The 23,880-nt window shown below is 42.6% G+C and overlaps 1 protein-coding gene and 1 long non-coding RNA gene across 3 annotated transcripts in view; both read left to right on the top strand.

The window, feature by feature from the left end:
- Slc25a26 (solute carrier family 25 member 26) overlaps nt 1-23,880 on the top strand; it is a 113,496-nt gene that overhangs the window by 18,169 nt on the left and 71,447 nt on the right. Inside the window, exon 4 of one of the 2 annotated variants that reach the window (XM_048438425.3) lies at nt 22,525-22,629. The exons of the other annotated variant lie outside the window; for it this stretch is intronic. Within the exon in view, the coding sequence (XP_048294382.3) occupies nt 22,525-22,629 (105 nt within the window). The remainder of the gene's footprint in view (nt 1-22,524; nt 22,630-23,880) is intronic. 2 annotated transcript variants of the gene reach the window in all.
- LOC146895216 (uncharacterized) lies at nt 75-14,931 on the top strand. The gene is made up of 2 exons (XR_015000954.2): nt 75-226; nt 14,047-14,931. It is a non-coding gene; the product is annotated as an uncharacterized LOC146895216 (long non-coding RNA).

The raw sequence follows: 23,880 nt of genomic DNA, 5'->3' as shown, positions 1-23,880 counted from the left end.
TCTATATTTTGCCACATGGCTTCATGGTGTTACCTGTTCTCAAGTACATCTTGTTGCTCCAGTGGCTGCTGGGATCTGCCCCTGACTCTGCTCTTCTTCTCCCCGTATCTCTGCTTGGATTTCCTGTCTGGCTCTATCCTGCCTTGCTATCGGCCAAAGCAGCTTCTTTAGTAACTAATGGTAATAAAACATATGCACAGCATACAGAGCGGTTATCCCACAGCAGGTATGGGCTTTTGGTCTTACTTTATTCTTTCTTAAGTTTATTTTTATTGTGTATGTGCATGTGAGTACAGGTGTCACCATATGCATGTGGGGAGGTCAGAGGCATCTGAGGATTAAACTTAGGTAGTCAAGTGTGTGTGATGTGATGGCTAATCTTGGTTGTCAACTTGACACAGCTAGGAAGAACCCTTTAGATTGACTTGGAGGTATGTCTGTGGGGCATTTTCTTGATTGCTAATTAATGTAGGACGGCCAAGCCCACTGCATGACATACTATCCCTAGAAAGGTGGCCTGGGTAGTATTGAAAAGGTAGCTGAATGTGAGCCTGGAAGCAAACCAGTAAGAAATGTACTCCCATGACCTAGTTTCTGCCTTGAGTTCCTGCCTTAGCTTCCCTTAGTGAAGGACTATCTGTAAAATGGAATAAGTGTTTGTTTCCCAAGTTGGTTTTGTTCAGTGTTTTATCATAACAGAAACCAAACAAGAATACATGGCAAGCATAACCACCTGCTGAGCTATCTCACTGGTCCCTAACTTTATTCTCTGGGATGCAAGTATTGAGTTTTCTAATACCTTTACTGGAAGGACTCTTGCTCTACACTGAGTGACCCTAGAGTTCTTGTCAACAGCCAATTGACTATCAAAGTGAGATTTATTTCTGAATTCTGAGCTCTGGCCTATCTCTGTGTGGTCCTTACCCAGGTACTATCTGGTTTAAGTACTGTATGTAGCCTTGTCATAAGTCTTGGAATCGTTAAAACTTCTCCAATAGCTTTTTTTCAGTATTATTCTGCCTCTACTGTCGTTTTCTTTCTTCCATCCTTTTTCTTTTTTCTTTTCTCTCTCTCTATTTTATTATTTATTTTTTGAGACAGGCTGCTCACTATGTAGCTCTGGTTAGCCTGGACTTACTATGTACTATGTAGACCCAGCTGGCCTCAGATTGCTTCCAAGTGATGAGATTAAAGGCATTCACCACCATACCTGGCACATTCCTTTTGTGTGTGTACAGGGATGGAAGCCAAAAGAGGTCATTGCATTACCTCAGAGCTGGCTTGTTATGTGGGTGCTGGGATCTTAACTCTGGTCCTCATGATTATAGATCACACACTCTTAACTCCTGCACCATCTCTCCAGCCCTGGATCCCTTGTGTTTCTGTGTGAGTTTCAGAATCAACTTGTACATTTCTATAAGAAAGCAGAGAGTTACTACATTGATTATATAAATTAATTTAGGGCATTTTGTCATTTTAACAATTTATTAATTTAAAATCAATCTAGACGTAATTAAAAAAAGCTGTTCCAGCTTTTTGTTCTAGGCTTAAATCAATTTTGATTATGTTTTGACATAATCATATGTTTTATATAATGAGTAGACCTTATTATATGCAGTTAATTTTGAATATTTTAATGAAAAATTGTCTGAATGTTTAAGTGCATTTAGAATTGTTTTTATGATAGTTGTTGCCTATTTTATTTATTATTTTTGTGTATATATGTGTTTATGTGTGGATGTGTGGATGTCTGTGTATGTGTTGACAAGCATGGACATATGTGTGGAGACCACAGGTCCACCTTGGGTCATGATCCTTGAGATGTTTTTCTGGTTTTGGAGACAGTTTCTCACTGGGACCCGGGACTTTGTTAGACTAGACTGGCTGGTCAGTGATATGCAGAGATCTGGTGTCTCCATTTGTAGAGCACGGGGCCTGGCATTTTACATGGGCATGGGGTTCAAATTCAGATCCTCATGCTCTTTGAACAAGTATTTCACTGGTTGATTTATCTCCCCAGTTCCTCCTCTGTTAAATTTACTCTCCCCCAGCATGAACCCAGAGTCTTGCATGTATTAAGTAGTACCCTACCACTAACCTACCTCCTTGCCTTGCCATTATTTTGTATTTGCATGTGATATTGTTTTACTTCAAATATAGTTTCAGAAGTTGTTCATTTTACTTATATTTTCTAATATGTTGTTGAAAGCAAGAAACAAAATAGAACATAGCCATTCATTTCATTTCACCTGAGACCTTGATGTCTGAAGACCTTGTCGCTATACTTTTTTCAGTTTCCATACTCCTTTGAGCGTACTGAAAGGTTTTATAGAGATATAAACACTGCTCTGTTGCTGTGGCCACCATATTAATCGAATTAATCTGAAAGGAGGAAATGTTTTGGCTTCATGGTTTTAGAAAGTTTCAGTTTGTCAGGTGGTGAAGGAGTCGTAGAACTGCTCAGTTGATGGTGGAAGAAACCTCTGGCAACCAGGTCACAGAGAGGAGGGCAGGAGCCAAGGGCAGAGGTCACAGAGAGGAGGGCAAGAAGAGCCAAGGACCGAGGTCACAGAGAGGAGGGCAAGAAGAGCCAAGGACAGAGGTCACAGAGAGGAGGGCAAGAAGAGCCAAGGGCAGAGGCGGCCTTCAAAGTGCACATCTGTAGAAACTTATATTGTCTGATGCTTTGAGATCTGTAATTATTATTTTTTATGAATTGGCGCTTTTAAATAGAATTTTCTTGTGCAGACTGTTGGACTTAGGAACCAGGCAGCTGTGAGAGTGAGGACACAGTGTGGATAAGTGCATCACTACTTTTCTTAGGGGCTCCTCCATGACTCCCAGAGGAGTTTAGGAGGAGAACTGACCAGCAGGGGCGCATGCAGTGAGGGCTTGGGACATGAAACGTTTCTCTCTGTGGACTTTGAGTCGATTTAAAGGGAGTGTGGTTTGAGAGACGGCTCAGTGGTTAAGTACATGTACTGCTCTTTTAGGATCTGAGTTAATGCCCAGCACCCACCCCGCATTCACAACCTGCTGCAACTCCAGTTATAGGGGTCTGACACCTTTGCCCTCTGTGGCACCTTCACTCTCCTTCAAAAACCCATACAAGACTCATAATTAAAAATAATACTGTATGTGACAGTAAAACTGATTTATTTTGTTAAAAAGTTTGCTAAGTGGTGCAGATGATCTCCAGGCCCACCGTTTCTGACGGGCTGTGCACTCGTCTTCAGAGGATTGGCACTGGTCTGATTCTTTGTCCTGGTGGGTGGTCCCGCATCTGTGGATATGTGGGCAGCACTGGCTAGGCTTAGCGAGTTACTAAAAAGACCTGAAGTTAGGAAGGTACTTGGGAGAAGGATATGGGAAATGGGGCTTAGGAGTAGATATGGTCTTATTTCCTACATGTTTGGATTTCTCATGAAAAACTAAGAATTTAAAAAAGTTTGCCAGATTTCTGAAGTTTACAGAAGTACTATTCTGAAGTGCTAATAGTCTTGGAACTTAATTGGAAAACCTCCCTGAAGTTCAGAATTTGTTTTGTTAAATTGTTTAACAAGTTTACGTATTACTTCCTTCCTGTCCTAGTATCTTGTTTCCATTTCATAGAACACAAACTTTGGGTTTCAGTTTCATGTAAATCTGCTAAAAATAAGAGAAAGAAACAAGTGGACATAGGGGAAATGCAATTTCATTCATAAAGTAAAAGGAATAGACAACCCTTCTTCGCAGCCGTTGCTCAGACCGGCAGCAGCCTAGATAATACGGAACAGCTCAGTGCAGTACTACTTGGCAGCGCCTTCCCTTTGATCCAGGCTGGTTATGTATGCTGCTGACAGATTCTGTAGAAACAATACCATGTTTTGTTGTTGCTATTGAATATGTCTACAGTTTCTTTGGTGTAGCGACAATAAAGGTAACTGGAAAGAAAAGAACAGTGCCACAGTAATAAGCATTCCCTGTAGCTATAGCAGTGGCTTGATTAAATGTTAATGATGAATCAATATGACTTTAATCACAACCTTCTACCTTCTGCTTACAATTTGGAATACAGAGAAATCGATCAAATAAGATTTAATATGTAACCACAGCAAGAAGAGTCCCGTTTGTGCCATTTTTGTTAGGAAGTTTGCTGTACCAAATCTCTAAATCCCTACTTCAATTATTTCCCAGCCCAGTTTTCATCACACACAGAACAAGGCCTGTGAGAAGCAGAATCCATAATGAGGTCCAAGGCACGGAGCTTTTCCTTAATGGTGTGGGCACTGTAATCTAGCAGTGGTGATGTTCTTTAATGGTTTTCAGATTTGACTTTTTTTTTGAATCTTATGCCTCTTGGAGCTTGGTTCCAGTTACTTTTAGAAATGGAAGAACATTGAAAGTTCTTTGTATCCAAAAGGAACGCATGTGAATTAAATGTTTGTGCAGTGTCACAGAAGTCCCCACACGGATGCTGGTTGATGTCCTTTTCAAACCCATTCCCACACAAGACTGAAACAGCCAGAAGAGAAATTAGATCTTGTTTTGTAGGTGCCTTTCTGCCAGCTTCTAACAGCACTTGGTCAAATGTGACCTAAGGAGCATCTGCAACGGAAGCAGCTGCCCATATGGCAGGTTACAAGTCTTAGGAGATGGTAGTGGGGACTCTGCAAGGTAAACAAGAACCCCAGATGGTGCTGGTACTCACTGACACATACACAGACTGATTCTTTTGGAGGGTGGAACAGTACTCATATGTTTAGACTTGGCTTTTCTGTAAAAGGATGTTGTGTGAATGTTGCAGCCTGCTCTAGAGCTTTCTTAAAGGCCTATGCTCCTGGAGTCTTGTAGCTGAAGACACTCTATAGTAAGGCTTCCCTCTTCTAGTAGTTCAAAGGCTACTGGACCTGCTGTGTACAGTCTACTTAGACTCTTGTGGGTAGAGTGGAGTTAGGCTTCCACTAAGTGATCTGCTTGACTAAGTGCACTGAGGACTTGAAGTATGTTTCTCAGACACAAAGCTTAGAGCACATGCTGGTATTTGTTGTGTTTTCCCTAGTGAGGATGGATGGATGGATGTTCTGTTTGTCCTGTTAGTATCATGCGTGGGTATGAGATGGTTAGCAGTTACGTACATGTGCTGTTCTTTAGAGGACTTGTATTTCATTCCCAACATCCATATTAGGCTGCTCACCACCATCTGTAACTCCAGCTCCAGGGAATCTGATTCCCTCCTCCAACCTTTGAGGGAATCTCAGTGCACGCATATGTGTGAGCACATAAATCAAAATAAAATGAATATTTGATGTTGATTATGACCTTTAAGAACCACTCACTGTCGTGGCACATACCTTTAATCTCAGCACTTGGGAGGCAGAGGGGGTGGATCTCTGTGAACTGGAGGCCAACCAGGGTTATATAGGGAGACCTTGACTAAAAATAAATAAGTAAACAAATAAATAGAAAAATAAAACAGCAAGAAGAAACATTGAGCAAAGGAATGGGAGAAAAGTTAAAAACTTAAAATTTTTTGAAAGATTTTTTTTTAAAATTTTACTTTATGTGTAAGAGTGTTTGCCTGCATGTATGTATGTGCATATCTGCATCCAGGTCTCAGAAGTGGGTGTTGGATGGTCTGGGACTGTACTTAGAGAGGCTGTAAGCCACCAAGTGGATATTGAGAGCAGAACCTGGTCCTTTGCAAGAACCGCAAGTGCTTTTAACCACTGAGTTATCTTTCCAGCTCCAAGTTAGAAACTTTTGAAAAGAATTTTACATTTTGAATTATTCATGATAAATGTTGAAATAGTCATAAATATATGTGAACCATCCTTTTATAGTTAAACTTTTTTTTTTTTTTTTGAGTTAGAATCTCACTGTATAGCCCAGGCTGAGTGCTGGATTCCAGGCGTGCACCACGAAGCCTTCCTGCAGCTCTAGTATTTTTCTGACTCCTTGCTCAGTGTGTGACTGAGTCATCAGGCATAGCTGAGTGAGTTGAGTGAATCTTCTCCTGGGCCCCAGGCAGTGTAATGATTGGTTCAGAAGGAACTCACCATGATGCTATATAGGGAGCTGCTTACAGTTGAACATGAATAGGTAGAAATGTGAGTTTAACCTGCAGATTTATGCAATTAGAAGCTAAAACAGAACTGCTATCAGCCTGACCTCTCTGAAATCGAACACATACCTTTTCTTTGAGTGTGAGCACATGCTTGTGCTCAAGGACACCTTTCCCTGCTTCCTGTGGTGCCTGGGAACCCATTCTCCATGCAGTGCACTATGTATATGAAGTAGGCAGACTTTTATTTCTTCTTAGCAATTCTATTTTTTAAAATTTAATTCAATATTATTATTTTGTGTGTGGGTGTTTTATGTGCGTGTGTGACTGTGTACCACATTCATGCAATGTCCCAGGGGCCAGAAGATGTTGGATTCCCTGGAACTGGAGTTACAGATGGTTGTAAACCACCACATGGGTACGGGGAATTAAAACTCTGTCTTCTGCGTGAACAGCAAGTGCTCTTAACCCCTGCACCATCTCTCCAGCCCCTCTTTTTTTTTTTTTTTAATTGGCACAAGCCTTTAATCCCAGCACTTGGGAGGCAGAGGCAGGTGGATCTCTGTGAGTTCGAGGCCAGCTGGTCTACAAGAGCTAGTTCCAGGACAGGCTCCACAGCTATAGAGAAACCCTGTCTTGAAAGCAACAAGACAGGGTTTCTCTGTGTAGCCTTGACTGTCCTGGAACTTGCTGTATAAACCAGGCTGGCCTCAAATTCAGAGATCTGCCTGCCTCGGCCTCCTGAGTACTGAAATTACTGAGGACTACGTTACCACTACCCAACTTTTAGCAACTCTAAACCACAGAATTATATAAAAAGTTGTTCAGTAAAAGTAGCCCAACTCTGTTACATTTTACAGCTTATGAAAGGTCCCTATCCTTTCTTAGACCGTTTGTTTGTTTATTTACTGACTGTTGTTGCGCTCAGCTTAGTTTTCTCCACCTTTGCTATTCGTGCCTAACATTATGATCTGCATCTTCCCATGTGAAGTACAGGGACAGAAAGGTCAGGAGACACACAATACCCTCATGTGTCCAGCTGTTTTAAGAAAAGGCAATCCATGGCAGAGTGAGAGCCGGAGGGAAGGAAGGTGTAGTTGGTTTTGTCTGGGTTGAAATGAGTGATGGATGTTGATTTAGAAAGTGTCTCACAGAGTGCTTAATTGTTAAGTCTGATGGATTTAACTAATTACTTTGTGTGCATGTAGTTTGTGTAATGCATATATATATGTGTGTGTGTGTGTATGTATGTATGCATGTATGAGGGCACACATGTGAGCCCTAGTGTGTGTGTGTGTGTGTGTGTGTGTGTGTGTGTTTGTGTGCGTGCGTGCGTGCATGTGGAGGTCTGAAGTTGACATCAGATGCTTTCTCTATAGCCTTCCACATTATTCATTGAGGGAAGGTTTCTTGCTGAGCACAGAGCTCACCGATTCAGCTAGTTCAGCTAGCCAGCTTGCCCCGGGGATCCCATGTCTGATTCCTGAATGTTGAGATTATTGGCGGCCACTGTGCCTACTTAGATTTTATGTGCTTTCTGGGGATCTGAACTCCAGTCCTCACTCTTGCACAGGAAGTGCTTTATCCACTGAGCCATTTCCCCGTTCCCGACTTCCTTATAAAGTAGATTTTATTGTACATATTTAAGATACGTACATTGATATTATGGGATAGGCAAAGGTAGTAAAATGGTCACTGTAGTAAAATAAGTTAACATTTCTGTCCCCTTACATAGTTACTGTTTTTGTTTGTTTTTGTGGCAAGAGCAGCTAAAATCTCATTTAATAGGAATGCAATACAACTTTATTGCCTTGTATTACACAGTGTGATAATTTGTTCAGTAGAAACAAGGAAGTCTTGGAGAGCTCTTGCCATGCACTTGCAAGTTCCTGATGGTTGGAGGGCCATCTAGGTGAGGAGGGACTGCAGGCAAGAGAATCTGCCAGGTCTGGTAAGGCGTTTGCCTTTCATTCTTTGCCATCTGCACAGGGAGTGACGATGGTGATCCTAGTTGTGCCTTCCGATCATTGTCTGGCAGCTGACTGGGTAAGGAGAGCACGGTAAACCAGAGGTTGCTAGAGCCAGAGGGACCGCTACGGAGGAGGTGAACTCCAGAGAGACTAACGAGGAATCAGCAGAGAAAGGGGTGTTTTACAGAAGAGCTTCTAAATAATAGTGTGTTTGTTGACTGGTGTGTGTTGAGTGTCTGCTGGATAATTCTCCAACAGAGCTTAGTGTTTCCATGCAGTCCACATCACCCCAATCTTTATAGCTGTCTGGGGCACCTCATGTCCAGCAAGAAGAGGAGGTAGGGGACAGTCAGGGCTCAGCCACCCTGATTTGACATCACCTACACGGAGTGATGTAACCTGCGGTTATTCACTTATGGGGCATGAATGCTGAGGATCCTGAGGGATGTGATGGAGGCTTCTTGCCCATGTCCCTTCTGACCCTTGCAGGTTTTACATCTTGTAAATTCTCGCTTTCCTAATACACTGTGCAGGTTTAGTTCAGATGGCATTGATTTGTGACCTGACATCCTCTTTTGTTGATTATGCTGTTTAGTTAGAATACAAGAAGGAAGGGAAGCTGTTTTAATTTAACTTTGGCTTTGGAACAGTATCAGTTTATGGAAGACAGTTAAGTTGAGCTTTATAGTAATGACATGATGTTCATACATTATGATGAAATTGAAGGAACTGTTTGGAACTGTGAGAGTGTAATGTGGTTTGTCGTTGCCATTATCTTGTGCATAGGAAAATTGAGTCCTTCTCTCTAAGGATAGCAGCATTAAAGGAAGTTAGGTTTAGGTACATTTGTGTGAGCCCGAGGTTTGTCAGAGGCAAACTCATTTTTAAGACAATACTAGCTTCTGAAAGTAACTTTTCTCCCAAATGCCTACCAAAAACTTGGCATCTGCTAGCCTTCTGATTGGTTAGAATATAGTTCTTGGAAAGGTGATGAATTAAATGCCTTTGCCACGAATTTGCCTTGGTCTGTGGCTGTGTGATTTCCAGTATCTCCATATAGTTGGTACCCTGGCAGGTGCTAGGAATCAGAATAAGAACTGGTAATCCTATTTCTGAAGCGCATATAAAATAAATGGTTGGATTCGTTTACTGAATGTCCAGGGACTATTTTGAGGACTTGCGATGTGGATCATCTATTTTCAGATTATAGACGGGAGTTAGAGCTGTGACTTTCCCACACTCTCACACCTCTTGTGTGTGCCATGCACGCACTCACGCTCCTGCACTGTTGCTCCATGGAGCTGCTGCTCTGTTGACCTGGACAGACAGGCTTGCATGCTGCCTCACTCCCTGTTCTTCCAGGGATGCAATAATGCAGCAGTTTCACACAGCGCTAGCCTTGTGTCTCGCAGAGTACAATAAATGTTGTTTCTGGTTCCAGGCCACATAAATTGCTGTGTGACACATTTTTATAGTTTTAATACAAGAATACAGAGAAATTAAACTTAAAAAGTTGAGTGACTTGCTGAAGATTTCTTAGCTGTGTGTGGACAATAAAACACTATGGAGGCTGGTTAACGAGGCAGTGTGTCTGTGTATTGCCAGGAGCACCTCTCCGAGATTTTGCTGTTTTATGTTATGTATAAATGACAGAAGTGGAGATGAGAAAGTACAGGACTTGGGTAGTAAGCATCAGATCAGGTGTCCATCTGACCGTATCCTGCTTGTGCCATATTCAGCCAACAGAGACAGCACAGCCTGCACAGCCCGTCTTGGGCTCAGCCTGGTGAGTCTGCCTGACTCTAGCCCACCTGCACCTTGCCCAATTCCCATACCTAGGCATGGGGCCCGATCTGTGTGTCCACATCAGACATAGAACCAAAGACATCCACATGCCCAGGTTTCCTTAAAAATAAACAGAATAAGAGGTCAAGACAGCGCCCAACCCCCATCCACCAGTCCTGTAGAAATGTTCTCCAACAAAAATGACCTAGGAACCCTAGGAAGGAGGGAAAGAATAACACTAAGGATCTTTGAAAAGACCATAGGGAATCTTATTAATCTATATTTACCTAAAATTATACAGTGTGTGTGTGTGTGTGTGTGTGTGTGTGTGTGTGTGTGTGTAGTTTAACTGCAGTTATGCCATTTGGAGGACAATATTCCCTACAAGAGCTGTAGCTTGTCTAACAAAAGCTCCAGTACCAGCTTATGAGAAACCTTCTTTTGTGCTGTTGGTCAGGAGAGGCCAAACAACTCCCCCAAAATGTAGGCTATTGCTGTTGCCCTTGTTTGCTTCCCAGAAGTTGAAGGTAAGACAGTTGCTAAAGACACCGTGCACTTTGGACACAAGACTTAGAGGAATCGGGCTGGACCTTACCCCAAAGTCTCCTCTTTGAGTACCATAGTACCAGAAGGTGACATGCAGGCTCCCAAGGGAAGAAAGTAATCAATAGTCCTGCACAGCTGTGATGCACGGGAACTGCAACAGTGACCAGCATGGCAAACTGTTCCTAATGGTGGCTGTAGTCAACAGCTGTCTAATTGACTTTAGGCCCGATCAACTGGAGGGAACCCAAGCCTGGTTCTGGAAACGCAACTGCCCAAGGCAGGTGAGGTTGTGATCTTAGAAGAGAACTTACTATCACCATTACTGTGTACTGTGTAATGTGTATTTACAATTACTGTGTGATTCCTGTCTGCACTCTGACTTCTTATCCTCAGACCCATGGGTGGTGTAGCGCCAGCCCCTCATCAAAGAGGCTGCTGCAGCTGCTTCTTTTTTCTAAACAGAGACTATTTCAGAAACAGACAGCTGGTCCAAATGCAGAGGACAACGGTCTGGAATACCTAGCTCCAGTTGATAATCCACAACACAACCATTACACCCAGGAGAACACAGTGGAAAATGGGGTGGAAAGATCGTAAGAGCCAGAGGACCAGAAAGTCTGCAGTGAAGTTGTGTGTTCTAGACATGACAGGAAGCTCCACCCATGAAATCTGTAAGAAGGAGGTCTCTTGTTTGTTCCTGGCCGTTTACCCCCGAAATAATCATACAGAAACTGTATTAATTAAATCACTGCTTGGCCCATTAGCTCTAGCTTTTTATTGGCTAACTCTTACATATTAATTTAGCCCATTTTTATTAATCTTTGTATTGCCACGTGGCAGTGGCTTACCGGATAAAGTTCCATCTGGCTTTGGTGGGTCTACATGGCTTCTCTCTGACTCTGTTCCTTTCTCCCAGCATTCCATTTAGTTTTCCCCACCTAGCTCTTTTCTACCCTATCAGGCCAAGCCAGTTTCTTTATTCATTAACCAATAAAAGCAACACATAGATAGAACGACCTCTCATACCAAAAATCTTAGTAGTATGACTGCCTAAACCAGTTAACATGCTAACATGGATGGGGAAAAATCTCATGGATTTCCACTTCTAGGCAGAGAGCAACAGGCAACTAATGACTAGAGAGAGGGAGAATTAGTGTTTTTCAGGTTAGTTCTGAACACACACTTGCACATGCAGGTGGGTGCACATGTGAGGGCGCACACACACACACACACACACACACACACACAGAGAGAAAGAGAGAGAGAGAGAGAGAGAAACCAGCAAATACCTAAAACAAAGAAGCACTGAATCTGAGATAGAATTGGGGAGTGGCAGGAGGAGAGGAATGATGTAAATATAGTACATGCATATTAAATAAAAATTTTAAAAAGTTGAGACAAAAAATGCAGATAATTTTGATTCTTAAAATAAGAAAGCCATGTTCTAGAATTTACTGTTTCTATTTTAGAGAACATCATGCCCCGTCCTGGTTCATGAAACCTGAGAATGTTACTTTGCAAAAGAGGCTGGGCAGATAGGATTAGGGATATTGAGAGCTAGGATTTCCTAGATCATCAGGTGGGCTCAGCATAATCCCAAGCATCCTACACCAAGAGGGAAGGGAAGCAGCTGGACCCAGGAGACCTGAAGATTCCAAACTGACAACTTAACGGTGGAAGGAGGAGCCACAAGCCAGGGAATGCCAGTGACACTTGTGTGCTGCAGAAAGCATGCTGCATGGCGTATATGCTTTAGCTGAGGAGGTCCCTTCCTAAAGTACATTTATCATTGTGTGATGGTGTGTTACAGAAATGACAGTATTATAGTGTGTCCCATCTGCTGGTTTCTTTGTTAAGAGTAATCTACAGATTCATGCTTAGGGCTTCCAATCCTCTTTGAGTCATGACCCACTGCTGTGGTGGAGAGTATAGAAGAGGGAGGCCTTTGGCTTGCATAACGATTCTTAAATGTTTACTGCCAGGACCTGCAGATCAGTATAATGATTTCTGTTGAAAAGACTGTTCACTTAATCTGCAGTCTACTACGAGGGGCAGTGTTGGTTCTCTCAAGAGAGCGCAGGACCTGAAGAGATTTAATTTTTTCTTGTGGTGCTTATAGGGTAGTTGTGTAAGTGAGGGGAACCACTTAAGGAAGAAAGAAAGAAAGAAGAAAGAAAGAAAGAAAGAAAGAAAGAAAGAAAGAAAGAAAGAAAGGTTGAAAACTGTCTCAATATAAAGAGATATATGTAGGATTTCCAAATTGCTTGTTCACCAGTAGGTGTTGTTCCATATGTAACCAGAAGATGGCAGGCTTGATGCATAAATGAACCACGGAGTTATAGAGGTTTTCTTAATTTTAAATGGTGGCATAGAAAAATATGTTAGCTGTTAATTGAAGTCTGCTTTCTAAAGAGAATTTAGGGAGCTAGAAAAAGAAAGTAACATAAAATACAAGTAAACTGCTTTTCAGAAGTCTGTATTGTTACACTGTTTCCCTGATGCTCCTTGAAGCATCTGCCCTGAGTTTGCTCTATAAAGCCCAGCACTGGTTTTTCTTCAGATGTAATCAGTCTCTGGTTTGCTCTGTTCGACATATTTTTAGGTTTCTGTTGAATGTATTGTAGAGTTGCCATTTAAAATATGAGCTTACTTATTTAAAATTCGCTGAGTCCCTTGAGTGTTGTAAGCATGGCAAACTTTTAATGAAGTTGATGACTGTGTGGAGCTTGGAATGTGTGTGCACAGCGAGAGGGCAGAGGGAAACTGTGACACTCTGTTGACGGTGTGGAACCTGGCTGTGGCAAGGAAGAGCCAGAGATTTTAACATCATCCCCCGCCATGTTGTGTGTGTGTGTGTACATGCGTGTGAGCATGCATACTCAAAATGCCCTTGTGTGTGTACATGCTTGTGAACATGCATACTCATAATGCCCTTGTGTATGTACATGCTTGTGAGCATGCATACTCACACACACATGCCATGGTGTGCATGTGGAGGTCAGAAGACAACTTAGAGGTTCAATTCTCTCCTCCATGACACTCAGGACACCAGGCTCGGCAGCAAGCCCCTTTACTTGTTGAGCCGTCTCACCCACCAGTCCTCTTTCGGTTTCTTACTGTGATGCTAACAATCACTGTAATTAATTCACTTTCATACATTTATGGTTTATAGTTCTTCAGTTTTGTGTTGTATTTAATAAGTGGTTGGGATACCCCCTGCAACAGTAAGTTAACTTTGAGAGTAGTTCATTTCCAAGAAAGAAAACTTGTGGTAACTGCATAGTATTTAACCGAAATTTAAACCTAAGTTTTGTCATTTTTCTGGTATTAATTCTGATGAGCCCAGCATTCTTCTTTCTTTTTAAGGATGATAGAAGATGGGTGCACATGTGTCTGTCTGTCTGTCTGTCTGTCTGTCTGTCTGTCTCCTCTCCTTAGGCTCTATTGCTCTGCACTCTTGACTCCCTCCCCATCCCCTTTTCTACTTCTGCATTTAGAAGCACAGATGTGAACCATCACACTTAGCTCTATTTGTTTTCTGTATGTAAAGTGTCCTCAGGTCTGTGAAGATGCCACCATCCCTATGTCCTGGCTCCATCCTGCATGTGTGCTCCAGAGCAGTTCCAGGAGAGCTGGGGGCAGGGTTACTTGCATTTCCTGTCACAGACCTGCAGCACTCAGGCATGCTTTGTTCCTGTGCAGGGCTCTGTTGTTCCTCACATTTGAACTGAAGAAAAACCAGAAAACCAAACAGAAGGCATGGGGAGAGCAGGAGGAGAGAGACTGACTTGGGCCTGAACTGCCACACCACAGAAGTCAGACTCCGTGCTGGGGCCTTCGTACCAGGCAATGGCTGAGACTTTTTCCATCTGAGAACCTTTTCCAAGTTTTTCTTCTGTTTCTGTATTTTTAAGAAATAAAAATGTAATCTAAGAGCATGAAGGGTTATGAAGCATGAAGTTCCATAAATATTTATGCTGAACCTCGAAAGTGGACAGCTCCTATTTTCCTGCTATATTGGGGTCATATTTCATTGTTGACCTCCTGAATTGGAAAGCTCAAGGCATTAGCGTGCCCTTTTCTTTCTTTCCTCTTTCATTTATTTATGTGCTTTCATTCTTTGGTGAGCTGTAGATGTTGGGAGCTTGCCTTTAGGTTTCTATTGGTGTCAGTGGACTTCATTTTGCATCTCAGTTTTCAGTGGGTTTCTGAAAGCTCACGCTCTTACCCAGAGAAGTGATTTGTATGTAATTCCGAGCCTCTGGGACGCTGTCTGCTCCACTCTGTTGTAGACCATTGCCAACTTAAAAACAGACATCGTTGTCAAAGTCGTATTAGTTTTGCATCTACAAGGTTATTGTAATTTGGCTCCTGCATTTTATTTCTCCTCATGTAAAGTCTGTGGTCCATGGAACTTATTCATGGTTATTGCAAAGAAGTTAGAAAATGTGGATAAGCAGAAGAAAATACCTGTAATTCTACTGTATTTTTTCTAGTCTTTTAATCAAACTATGTATGGGTATTTCATATAAAGATAATTGAAAAATAAGGGAATATCAGTAAAGGTATTTGTGTGGAAATGTATAACTTTTTGGTGTTTTTTTTTCTTTTTGGTAGTTTAATTTCCTTTCTACATACAACACTACAAAAATGTTATCTATAATAGAGTTTTCTTTTTCTTCAGTTGGTTAGTGAGGTTGATATATATTTTTCTCAATCTCAAGGTGCTTATGACTCTGTAGAAAAGTTAGTAAGTAGGACTGGGGAGGTGGCTTAGTGGGTAAGAGTACTTGCTGCGAATGCAACATAATGTGAGTTCAAATCCTAGCACCCATGTAGCAGCCAGGCATAAGCTACATATGCCTATAACCCCATTATTGGGAGACAGTGATGGGAAGATTCCTGGCACTCACTGGCCAACTAGGCAGCCTACCTGAACTGTCAAGCTTCAGGTTCCATGAGAGACCCTGTCTCAAAATATAAAGGTGGTAAGCATTTGAGGAAGGTACCAGGTGTTGACCTCAGGCCTCAGCATGCACATGCACACAGGTGTTGTGGAGCATTATTTTAATCATGTAAAGATGCGATACATTTGTTTATGCTGCATTTGATTAATGCTGTAAAAATGCGTTGCTCTGCCTGCCTAAGGCACCTGATTGGTTTAATAAAAATCTGAATGGCCAGTAGCTAAACAGTAGAGGGATAGACAGGGCTGGAGGGCAGAGAAAATAAGTAAGAGGCAATATCTAGGCCCTAGAGAATGAAAAGAGTGAACGAGGGAGAAAGAGAGGGAGACACCCTGCCGGCCAGCCAGGCAGCCGCCAGCCAGGAAGACGTGGAATAGGACATACAGAATGAAAGAAAGGTAAAAAGCCCAGAGGCAAAACATAGATAAAGAGAAACAAGTTATGAACATTCATAGCTAATAATAAGTCTCCATGTCTTGATTTGTGGGCTGGCAGTCCGAGAAAGCCTGCTACACAGAAGTGCTTGTGTAGCTGTACACACAGCACACACACACACACATACACAGTGAGTAAGTGCAAAATGTCATAGTTTTATTTAGGAAGTAAGAATAATGAAGGACCTTTTGTGATAGAGGAGGTATAGTAATGGGAACTAAAGAAAAATTATAGAATAAGAGGCCTGGAGGGATTGCTTAGTGGACAAGAATGATTCCTGTGAAAGCTAGAGGACCTGTGTTCAAATCCCGAACACCCGCGTAAAAGCCATAGATAGCTGTAAGTGCCAATCACTCTAATGTTGGAGGCTGGTTGAGACAGGAGCATTCCTGTCTGGATGCCTGACTCAGTCAGTGGACTTCAGGTTCAGTGAGAAAAGTTTACTAGAGAAACAAGGTGCAAGAGTAGAGAAGATATCCAGTGTCCTCCTCTGGCCTCTGCATGGGCACCCATAGTGGCATGAGCTTGCTCTCATATGCACACACACTACATACTTGCCATACCACATACAACACATAAACAAAAGAATCTAATGGATACCACAAAACTTCTGCTTCAGATCGGTTAAGGAAAATCACACATGTATAACATACAGTTGTATAAATATGTATGTTTATTCATTAGTCAGGAAATAAAAGTGCAGCATTGAGGAACAAAGTGAGCTGAGGGAGATCAGGGGAATGCGTAAGAGGTTGCTCAGAGAACCCCAGTAGTGGTCTGAGGCCCCTCTGTTCATGTCATTTGGTACAGAGATGGTCCCATGATAGTTGGAACTGGCCGGGGCTCTTGAACGCCCTTCCGTAGCCTCTGTGTCTTCATATCTGGTCCCACTTTCCCCGGATTGTTAGCTTCTGTCTTACTGTTACCATGGTAACAGAATACACACTCAGTTGGATGTAATGGTCCTGTCTTTTGCTAGACATCTGTGTCCTGAGCCTCCCTAACAAAGGAGGTGGCCACATCACACTGTTGGAGCTAACAGTGCAAGGGGAGCCCGACTGGGAGGATGGTCCTCCCCCAGAAGAGGAGTGTGTTTTCGCCTCAAGTGTGTTGGTAGATGAGAGGTGCTGGAGAACAACCCTTCTTTTCTCCGTGAGACCACATGTGGCAGGGTAGTGGGATATAAGGTTAGAGAGCCTGGGTCTATATTAAGTGTTGAATTGCCTATCGCCAAATGAGTTTATAGACATAGTTAGGATCACTGATGGTCACTGTTACTACTGTTTCTGATCCACAGCACTTAGAATACATGGGAGTTGGAAGACCGTGGGTCTGGGAATGCATATGAAGGAAGGCCATAGAAAACCTCAACTGGGCCCGTGTCTCTGGGTTATCCTAGGAGTACTAGGCCTGTGCCGCCGGGTGATCTTGGGAGCACTGCACCTGCATCTTCCCAGTGATCTCAGGAGCACTGGGCCTGCATCTCCCATTGGTCTCTGAAGCACTGGGCCTGCATCTCTGGGTCATCTCTGGAGCACTGAGCCTGCATCTCCAGGTGATCTGGGTCATCTCAGCCTAGCTGAGGTGCCACCTCTGGTCTGCCCCACTACACTGACACTGGACTTTAACACCTCATCCTGGGAGCTGATGCTGCTCCTGGGAATGAGGATGAAGCTGTTCTAGCAGACACCTTGGAAGCACAGTACAGAAATCAGATGTAATTTCACATTAACAATAGTAAAAAACAACAGAATTCATACTGCATCCACACATACCCATGATACTAACATTTCGGTGTGTAGCCAGGATAGAATACATAATGGGATAGTTTATGATACTTCTTCATACTGCCTTTTCCAGATCTGGTGTGTATTAAACTTTTGGTATATCTCAGTTGTCTTGGCTCCTTCATAGGTGCCCCATAGCCTGGGTAGCCACTGCCTTGTATCACTTTAAGCTTAAGACTGACTCTCTGTTTAGCCTCTGGGAAGCCTCTCACAGAGCAGCCAAGACAGCATGGAGCTCACTGCAGCTGCCTGGCCTTCCTGCCCTGTGTGCTTTTCTGACCAGTGCTTGTCTTGCTTGCCTTTCAAGGAGCTGGTGCTCCTTAGGGCTCCATTCCTGGGTGATCTGTTGTTCTGGTGCCAGCGCTCACCTGACCTCTGGTGGCTCCTGTAGTTCGAGCCATGCTATTTTCTCACTTACTAGCTGTATTAGTCACAGAACTGATAGAATGCTTACATATTAGTAAGGGGTTTATTAGAGCAGCATACAGGCTGTGGTCTGGGTGGTCCTTACAAACCAAGTCTGGCAGTTTATTCCTGTCTTTTCCTTTGAATTTGACCCTTCTCTGAGCCATATTTATTTCCTGTCATCGTTCTTCAAACTTTTGTGGCAGCCTTTTAACTTGTCTCCTTCTTGTAGCTGGTCTTTGAATCTTACCTTTCTGTTTTCTCAGATTGCACTGTTCCCCACACCGCAGTCTTGGCATAGGTGATTGCATCTCTGCTTAAACTCTGACTTTCCTGGTCTGTGGCGTGAAGCTCAAGCTCTGTATGATGGTGCCTGGGGCTTCCGTCTGATTGCCTGGAGCTTTCGACTGTGACCTGATTTGCCAACTCCTTCTGGCTCATTTGAAAGCTCCTTCAACAGAATAATCTGGAACAGTTTCCCCTAGGTCTGGAGACTCCACCCAATCAATACCCCACTACCCTAAATCCAATACCCCATTTCTCCTCCTTGATTCCTTGAAATCCTTGTCAATCCCCCCATTTATTAGAGCCAGGGCATTGTTTCTTTTCTCTTCTTTCCTCTTCCTCATCTTCAGTCTTCTTTCTTCTTTGACAGGATAGTGTTTCCTGTAGCTCAGGCAGACCTTGAGCTCCCTACATAGTTGAGGATGACCTTGAACCTTGTGATCCCACATTCTGGGATTATAGGTGTGGACCACCACGCTAAGTAAAAGGGCACACCTTATCCATCATTACAATGGCATGTGTCTGCCCCCAATATAATTTTTGGAACTGGATTAATTTTGACAGGATTTTGGGTGGGAAGATGTTGGACTCCACTGCAGACATTTTTTTGGGTATTGTTGAGATTCAAATGTTTGATGAGTGAAGAAATAGAAATTAAACTTTATTAATGTTTTATAAATCTCAGTTTTGGGAGAGATGTAATTTGAGGTAATGGATCCTCATTAGAATCATATCTATTGTTATGCATCAACAAAAAGCATCAGTGCTTTGAGCCTGAGAGATTGTGTCCATGCCACTGACTCCATAGCATGTAGAGATGCATCATGTCACCTTTGTGTTTGCATCTTGAAGTGCTGAGGTGTACATCTGTACTGTGCTAAGGATAGTACCAAAGAAGAATTTGCCACTGTTTATACCTAGAGCAAACTATTGCTTGCTTTTTATAAAGTTTAATTAGAACATGCACAAACTGTTCATGCACATAAAATTGTCTATGGCTTCTTCATACTAAAAATGGTATGGTTGAACCATTGTAACAGAGTCTATGAAGGTTTCAGAGTCTAAAATGTTTGCCACTAATGTTTTTGACATCAAAAGTTTTGTAACTCTTAGAACTGTTTAGTTTTGGAATGAATAAAACCTCTTTTGCTACATCCAAGTTAGATTAGAATGTGTGATTAGAAATTAGAAGAATATGCTTTGAAAAAAGTAAGTCTCATCTGAATGAAGCTGTTGATAACTGTTCTCCCCTAGCAACCTTCATAGCATACTTGGCTCCCTGGAGCCTGTCTAGCAGGGAAGAATCCATCCTGTTAGCACCAACTTGATTTCTCCATGTCCTGTGACCCAAGTGTCTTCAGTGATAGGGTCTTACCATCAAATTCTAGTGAGCAACCAAGTGCACTGACAATAGCCTGCAGTGGCTTGGGGGTCTCCAGGTTACCTCTCATGAGCTATAAGGAGAGGTATTCTATACCTGACACTGGGCTTTTATTTAGGCAAGCTATGACTTTTAGAGAAGCATTATGCCCTGTTTAGGATAAATCCAATTAAACACCTTTTTCCCCCAAGACAGGGTTTCTCTGTAGATTTGGAGCCATTCCGCAAACTAGCTCTTATAGACCAGGCTGGTCTCAAACCCCTAGAACCTCCAACCCCTGCCTCTGCCTCCCAAGTGCTGGGACTAAAGGCCTGTGCCACCACCCCCCTGCTAAAAGATGCATTTATATCTGGTTATAAAGCAAGAGAATACAGATTGAAACTAAAAATGGCAGTTATCCTTTTTTCTCTTTCTCTTTCTTTCTTTCTTTCTTTCTTTCTTTCTTTCTTCTTCTTCTTCTTCTTCTTCTTCTTCTTCTTCTTCTTCTTCTTCTTCTTCTTCTTCTTCTTCTTCTTCTTCTTCTTCTTCTCCTTCTCCTTCTCCTTCTCCTTCTCCTTCTCCTTCTCCTTCTCCTTCTCCTTCTCCTTCTTTTTTTTTTTTTTTTTTTTTTTTTTTTTTTTTTTTTTTTTTTTTTTTCCTGAGACAGGGTTTCTCTGTAGCTTTGCAGCCTGTCCTGGAACTAGCTCTTGTAGACCAGGCTGGCCTCGAACTCATAGAGATCCGCGTGCCTCTGCCTCCCGAGTGCTGGGATTAAAGGCATGCGCCACAACTGCCCAGTTCAATGAAACACCTTTACATGACTCTGTGTGTGTGTGTGTGTGTGTGTGTGTGTGTGTGTGTATGTGTATTTAGGAATCTTAATTGGTCTGACAAGATAATACATCTGTGTAACAGTGGCTTGAATGTTATGGGAGTAACCAGCTGTTTCTTGTTTATATTTTTAAAGCCCATTCAATGGAAGGAAACACATGTAATTATGCCCAAGAACCCATGATTGGGAAGATCATAGGCCCCAAAGGTAAACCTATTATTTTGATAAGTGGACAAAAGATCAAACTGACCTCTAAGGTCATATCTTTATTATCATAGATTAGTGTAGCATAGCATCAAAAATAGCTCTGTTCAGAGGATAGTAGTTAATAAAGGAACTCACAGTTGGTCAAAATGCTGTGGCATGCCCACTATATATGGGGCATATCTACTACATACCCTCCTCCCAGGGTTCAGAAAATGTCATGTGAGAGGGGCCAGGAAGATTTTAAGAGGCAGAGATCAAGAAGGCCTGGTTCAAACAATATCTTTTAGACAAGGCTTACAGAAGCTGTGGTTGCCTTCCCAAGACCTCCACAAGGTCAGCATTCCAGCCTGGAGTGGAGGGGACTCACCAGCCCCTGCACTCGCTGAGAAGCTTCAGAGAGTTTATGGCTGCTGAGGGAGGGAGGGAGAGAGGGAGGGAGAGTCAGTTGTTTCAGGAGTATGGCCCCTGATTAGGTCCAACTATTCAGTGGATATAGCCCCATACCCATACATATATGCAGCACTAACTAGACTTCTGGGTTATTTAAAAAATCAAAAAGGACAGGACACAAGGTTGGGATGGTTGAGATAGATAATCATATTTCATTGTATAAAAGTATGAAATTCTCAAAGATATAATGTATACATGCATGAAATTCTTAAAGAATTAATAAAATACTATATTTTAAATGAAAAAATATAAGCTTTGGCCAGCCATATTAGTACATGTGTGCCTGTAGTCCTAATATTTCGGAGGTTGAGGTAAAAGGATTCTGGATTGAAGGCCAGCCTGGGCTGCATAATGAGAACGGTTCTATTTTGCAACATAGTTTATCTTGTGGTAATCGAGACTGAACCCAGGGCTTCATATGTGCTAGATAATGTTTGTACACCTGCCTGTGTCCTCAGCCCTCCTACTTTAGCTTTTGACGTCAGTCTTGCTAAGTTGTCCAGGGAGGCCTTGCACTTTGCGATCCTCCTGTCCCAGTCATCCCAGAAGGCCGACATTATAGATCTGTACCACCTAGTGTAGCTACATGTGTCACCGAAGAAAGATTATCTGCATTTCTTGTCCTCTCTTACATATAAATATATGTTCATATTCTAAAAGCTGAACTTTAGTGTCCTCAAGCATGTGTAAAACATTGCTGCAGAAAGCATTTGTCTCTCTGGACTACTGCTGTGTTGGGGCTTCGACACAGAAACAGTTTAACGATCCCTGTATCTCCCCTGTGACTACTGCCCGTCCCCTCTCCTACTTTCTGGATTCAACTTTAGTCTGTTTCTCAAAGTAGGCCTCCAGCCTTCACAGTGTGGAATCCTCTCTTCACTGAAGTCAATTTAAGAATTGCTTGTTGACTTAGCTAGGTGTGAGTGTGGCTAGTTGGGACCAATGTCTGCTGGAATTCTGGTACTGTCCCCAGTTGTGTGGTGGGAAGGCCTAGATGCCAGGCTGGCTTGAGAGTTGGTAGAGACTGGCGTGAGGTGGAAGGGACAGGACTGCCAGCTTCCAGCCAGTCTCGCCTCTCCTGGTGTGTTACTTCTAGTCAAGCAAAGGTATATTCCTTGGCCAAACAGGCTTGAAAAGCTGCTTAAGTGTGACATACTGTTCTATGAGCTGGGGATCCATGAGAATGGAACTTTCTTCCTGCCACTGAGTGGTGTGTACGTATGCGTGGAGCTTGGTGTCCAAGGTGAGTAGATTTCATTCAGAGGAGGGTTTTTGGCGCTGATGACTCTGTGTGTCCTTGAAGGTTCAAGAATTTTAGGGTTAATAAAAGTCTTTTTGAAACCTCACATTAAATCTTAAGATAATGTTTGCATTATTGGTTTTGCTTATGAAAAGATGTCAGTTTTACAACAACAACATCCTTTTCAGATATAATTAATCTGTATGTTTTAGGTTGCCTGCTTGATTCGAGTTCCTTCTGAAGTGGTTAAACAGAGGGCGCAGGTGTCCGCTTCTTCAACAACCTTGCAGATCTTTTCTGCTATATTAAATGAAGAGGTAAGGCTGCTTTTAGACCCCCTCTTTCTCTGATGAGGGCGATTTTAGTGAGAGCACCGTGTCCTCATTGCAGGGGCCTTGGGAAACTTTAGGATGGCCTTAATGTCCCACTACAATAACTGTTTTGCTGGGATTGTCTTTTCCCTTCTTTTTGAATTTTTATTTTCACTTTTTTTATTTTGAAGCAGTCATATATTGAGTACCTGTAGTGATATTTCATTTGTATTTTTAATAAATAAAGCTTGCCTGAAGACCAGAATGCAAAACAGCCATACTCGTCAGCTGTACAGGATAGGCAGTGGTGACACACACCTTTAATCCCAACAGCCACACTAGTTAGCCATAGAGGACGGGCGGTGGTGGTGCTCGCCCTTAATCCCAGCACTAGAGAGGAATATAAGGCAGGATGAGACAGGAACTTGCTCTTTTACGGTCTGAAGATTTCACAGAGGTAAGAACTCTCTAGTGGCTTGGCTGCTTTGCTTCTCTCATCTTCAAGTTGAGCCCCAGTATCTGTCTCTGGGTTATTCATGCTGCAAGTACCACTGGTGCATATGCTCTGAATGTAATCTGCTCAGTCAGTCAGACAGGCCAGTCATGTGAAGGAGCTAAGATACTCCTTCACAGCATTGCTACAGAAATAGAGGGCCCATGGGAGAGAAGTAGCATTTAATATAAATATAATAGTAGGCTGGTAATCATTGCCAGCATCATAACGTTACGTGAAATTGTCATTTCTCCTCTGACATGGGGCACATGCCTCTAATCCCAGCACTCTGGAGGCTGAGGCAGGTGAGCTTCCTAAATTTTGAAGCCAGCCTGGTTTACACAGTGGGTTCCAGGCCAATCAGGGCTACATCATGAGACCTTTAAACAAACAATTAAGTAAATGTTCTTTCTCTTTCTGATCAGTGTTGGCTGTGGTCAGAGCTGACCTCTGTAGACATATGTCCGACATAGGCATGTTTCTGTTGTCCTTGATCAGTTTAGTGGAAGCCTCTGTTCTGTTTTGCTTTGATATATGAGTCAAAGTCTTGCTGTGTTGCTCAAGTTGGCCTTGAACTCCTGGGGTTATTCATTGTTGCTGCCTGGGCTCCTGAGTGGCTGTGGCTTCTGCCATCATGTATGCCTTTTTTTTTTTCTACTTCCCTTAAATTATGTGAGCCAATCTTAGTTTAGGTTTAAAGAAAAAGTTATTCTTTATCTTTGTTTTGGAGATGGGGACTTCCTGTGTGACACTGGCTGGTATTC

The sequence above is a fragment of the Myodes glareolus genome, chromosome 3, assembly GCF_982192425.1.
Source record: "Myodes glareolus chromosome 3, mMyoGla1.1, whole genome shotgun sequence".
NCBI classification, from domain to species: Eukaryota; Metazoa; Chordata; class Mammalia; order Rodentia; family Cricetidae; genus Myodes; species Myodes glareolus.
This window is presented reverse-complemented; position numbering and strand designations above follow the sequence as displayed.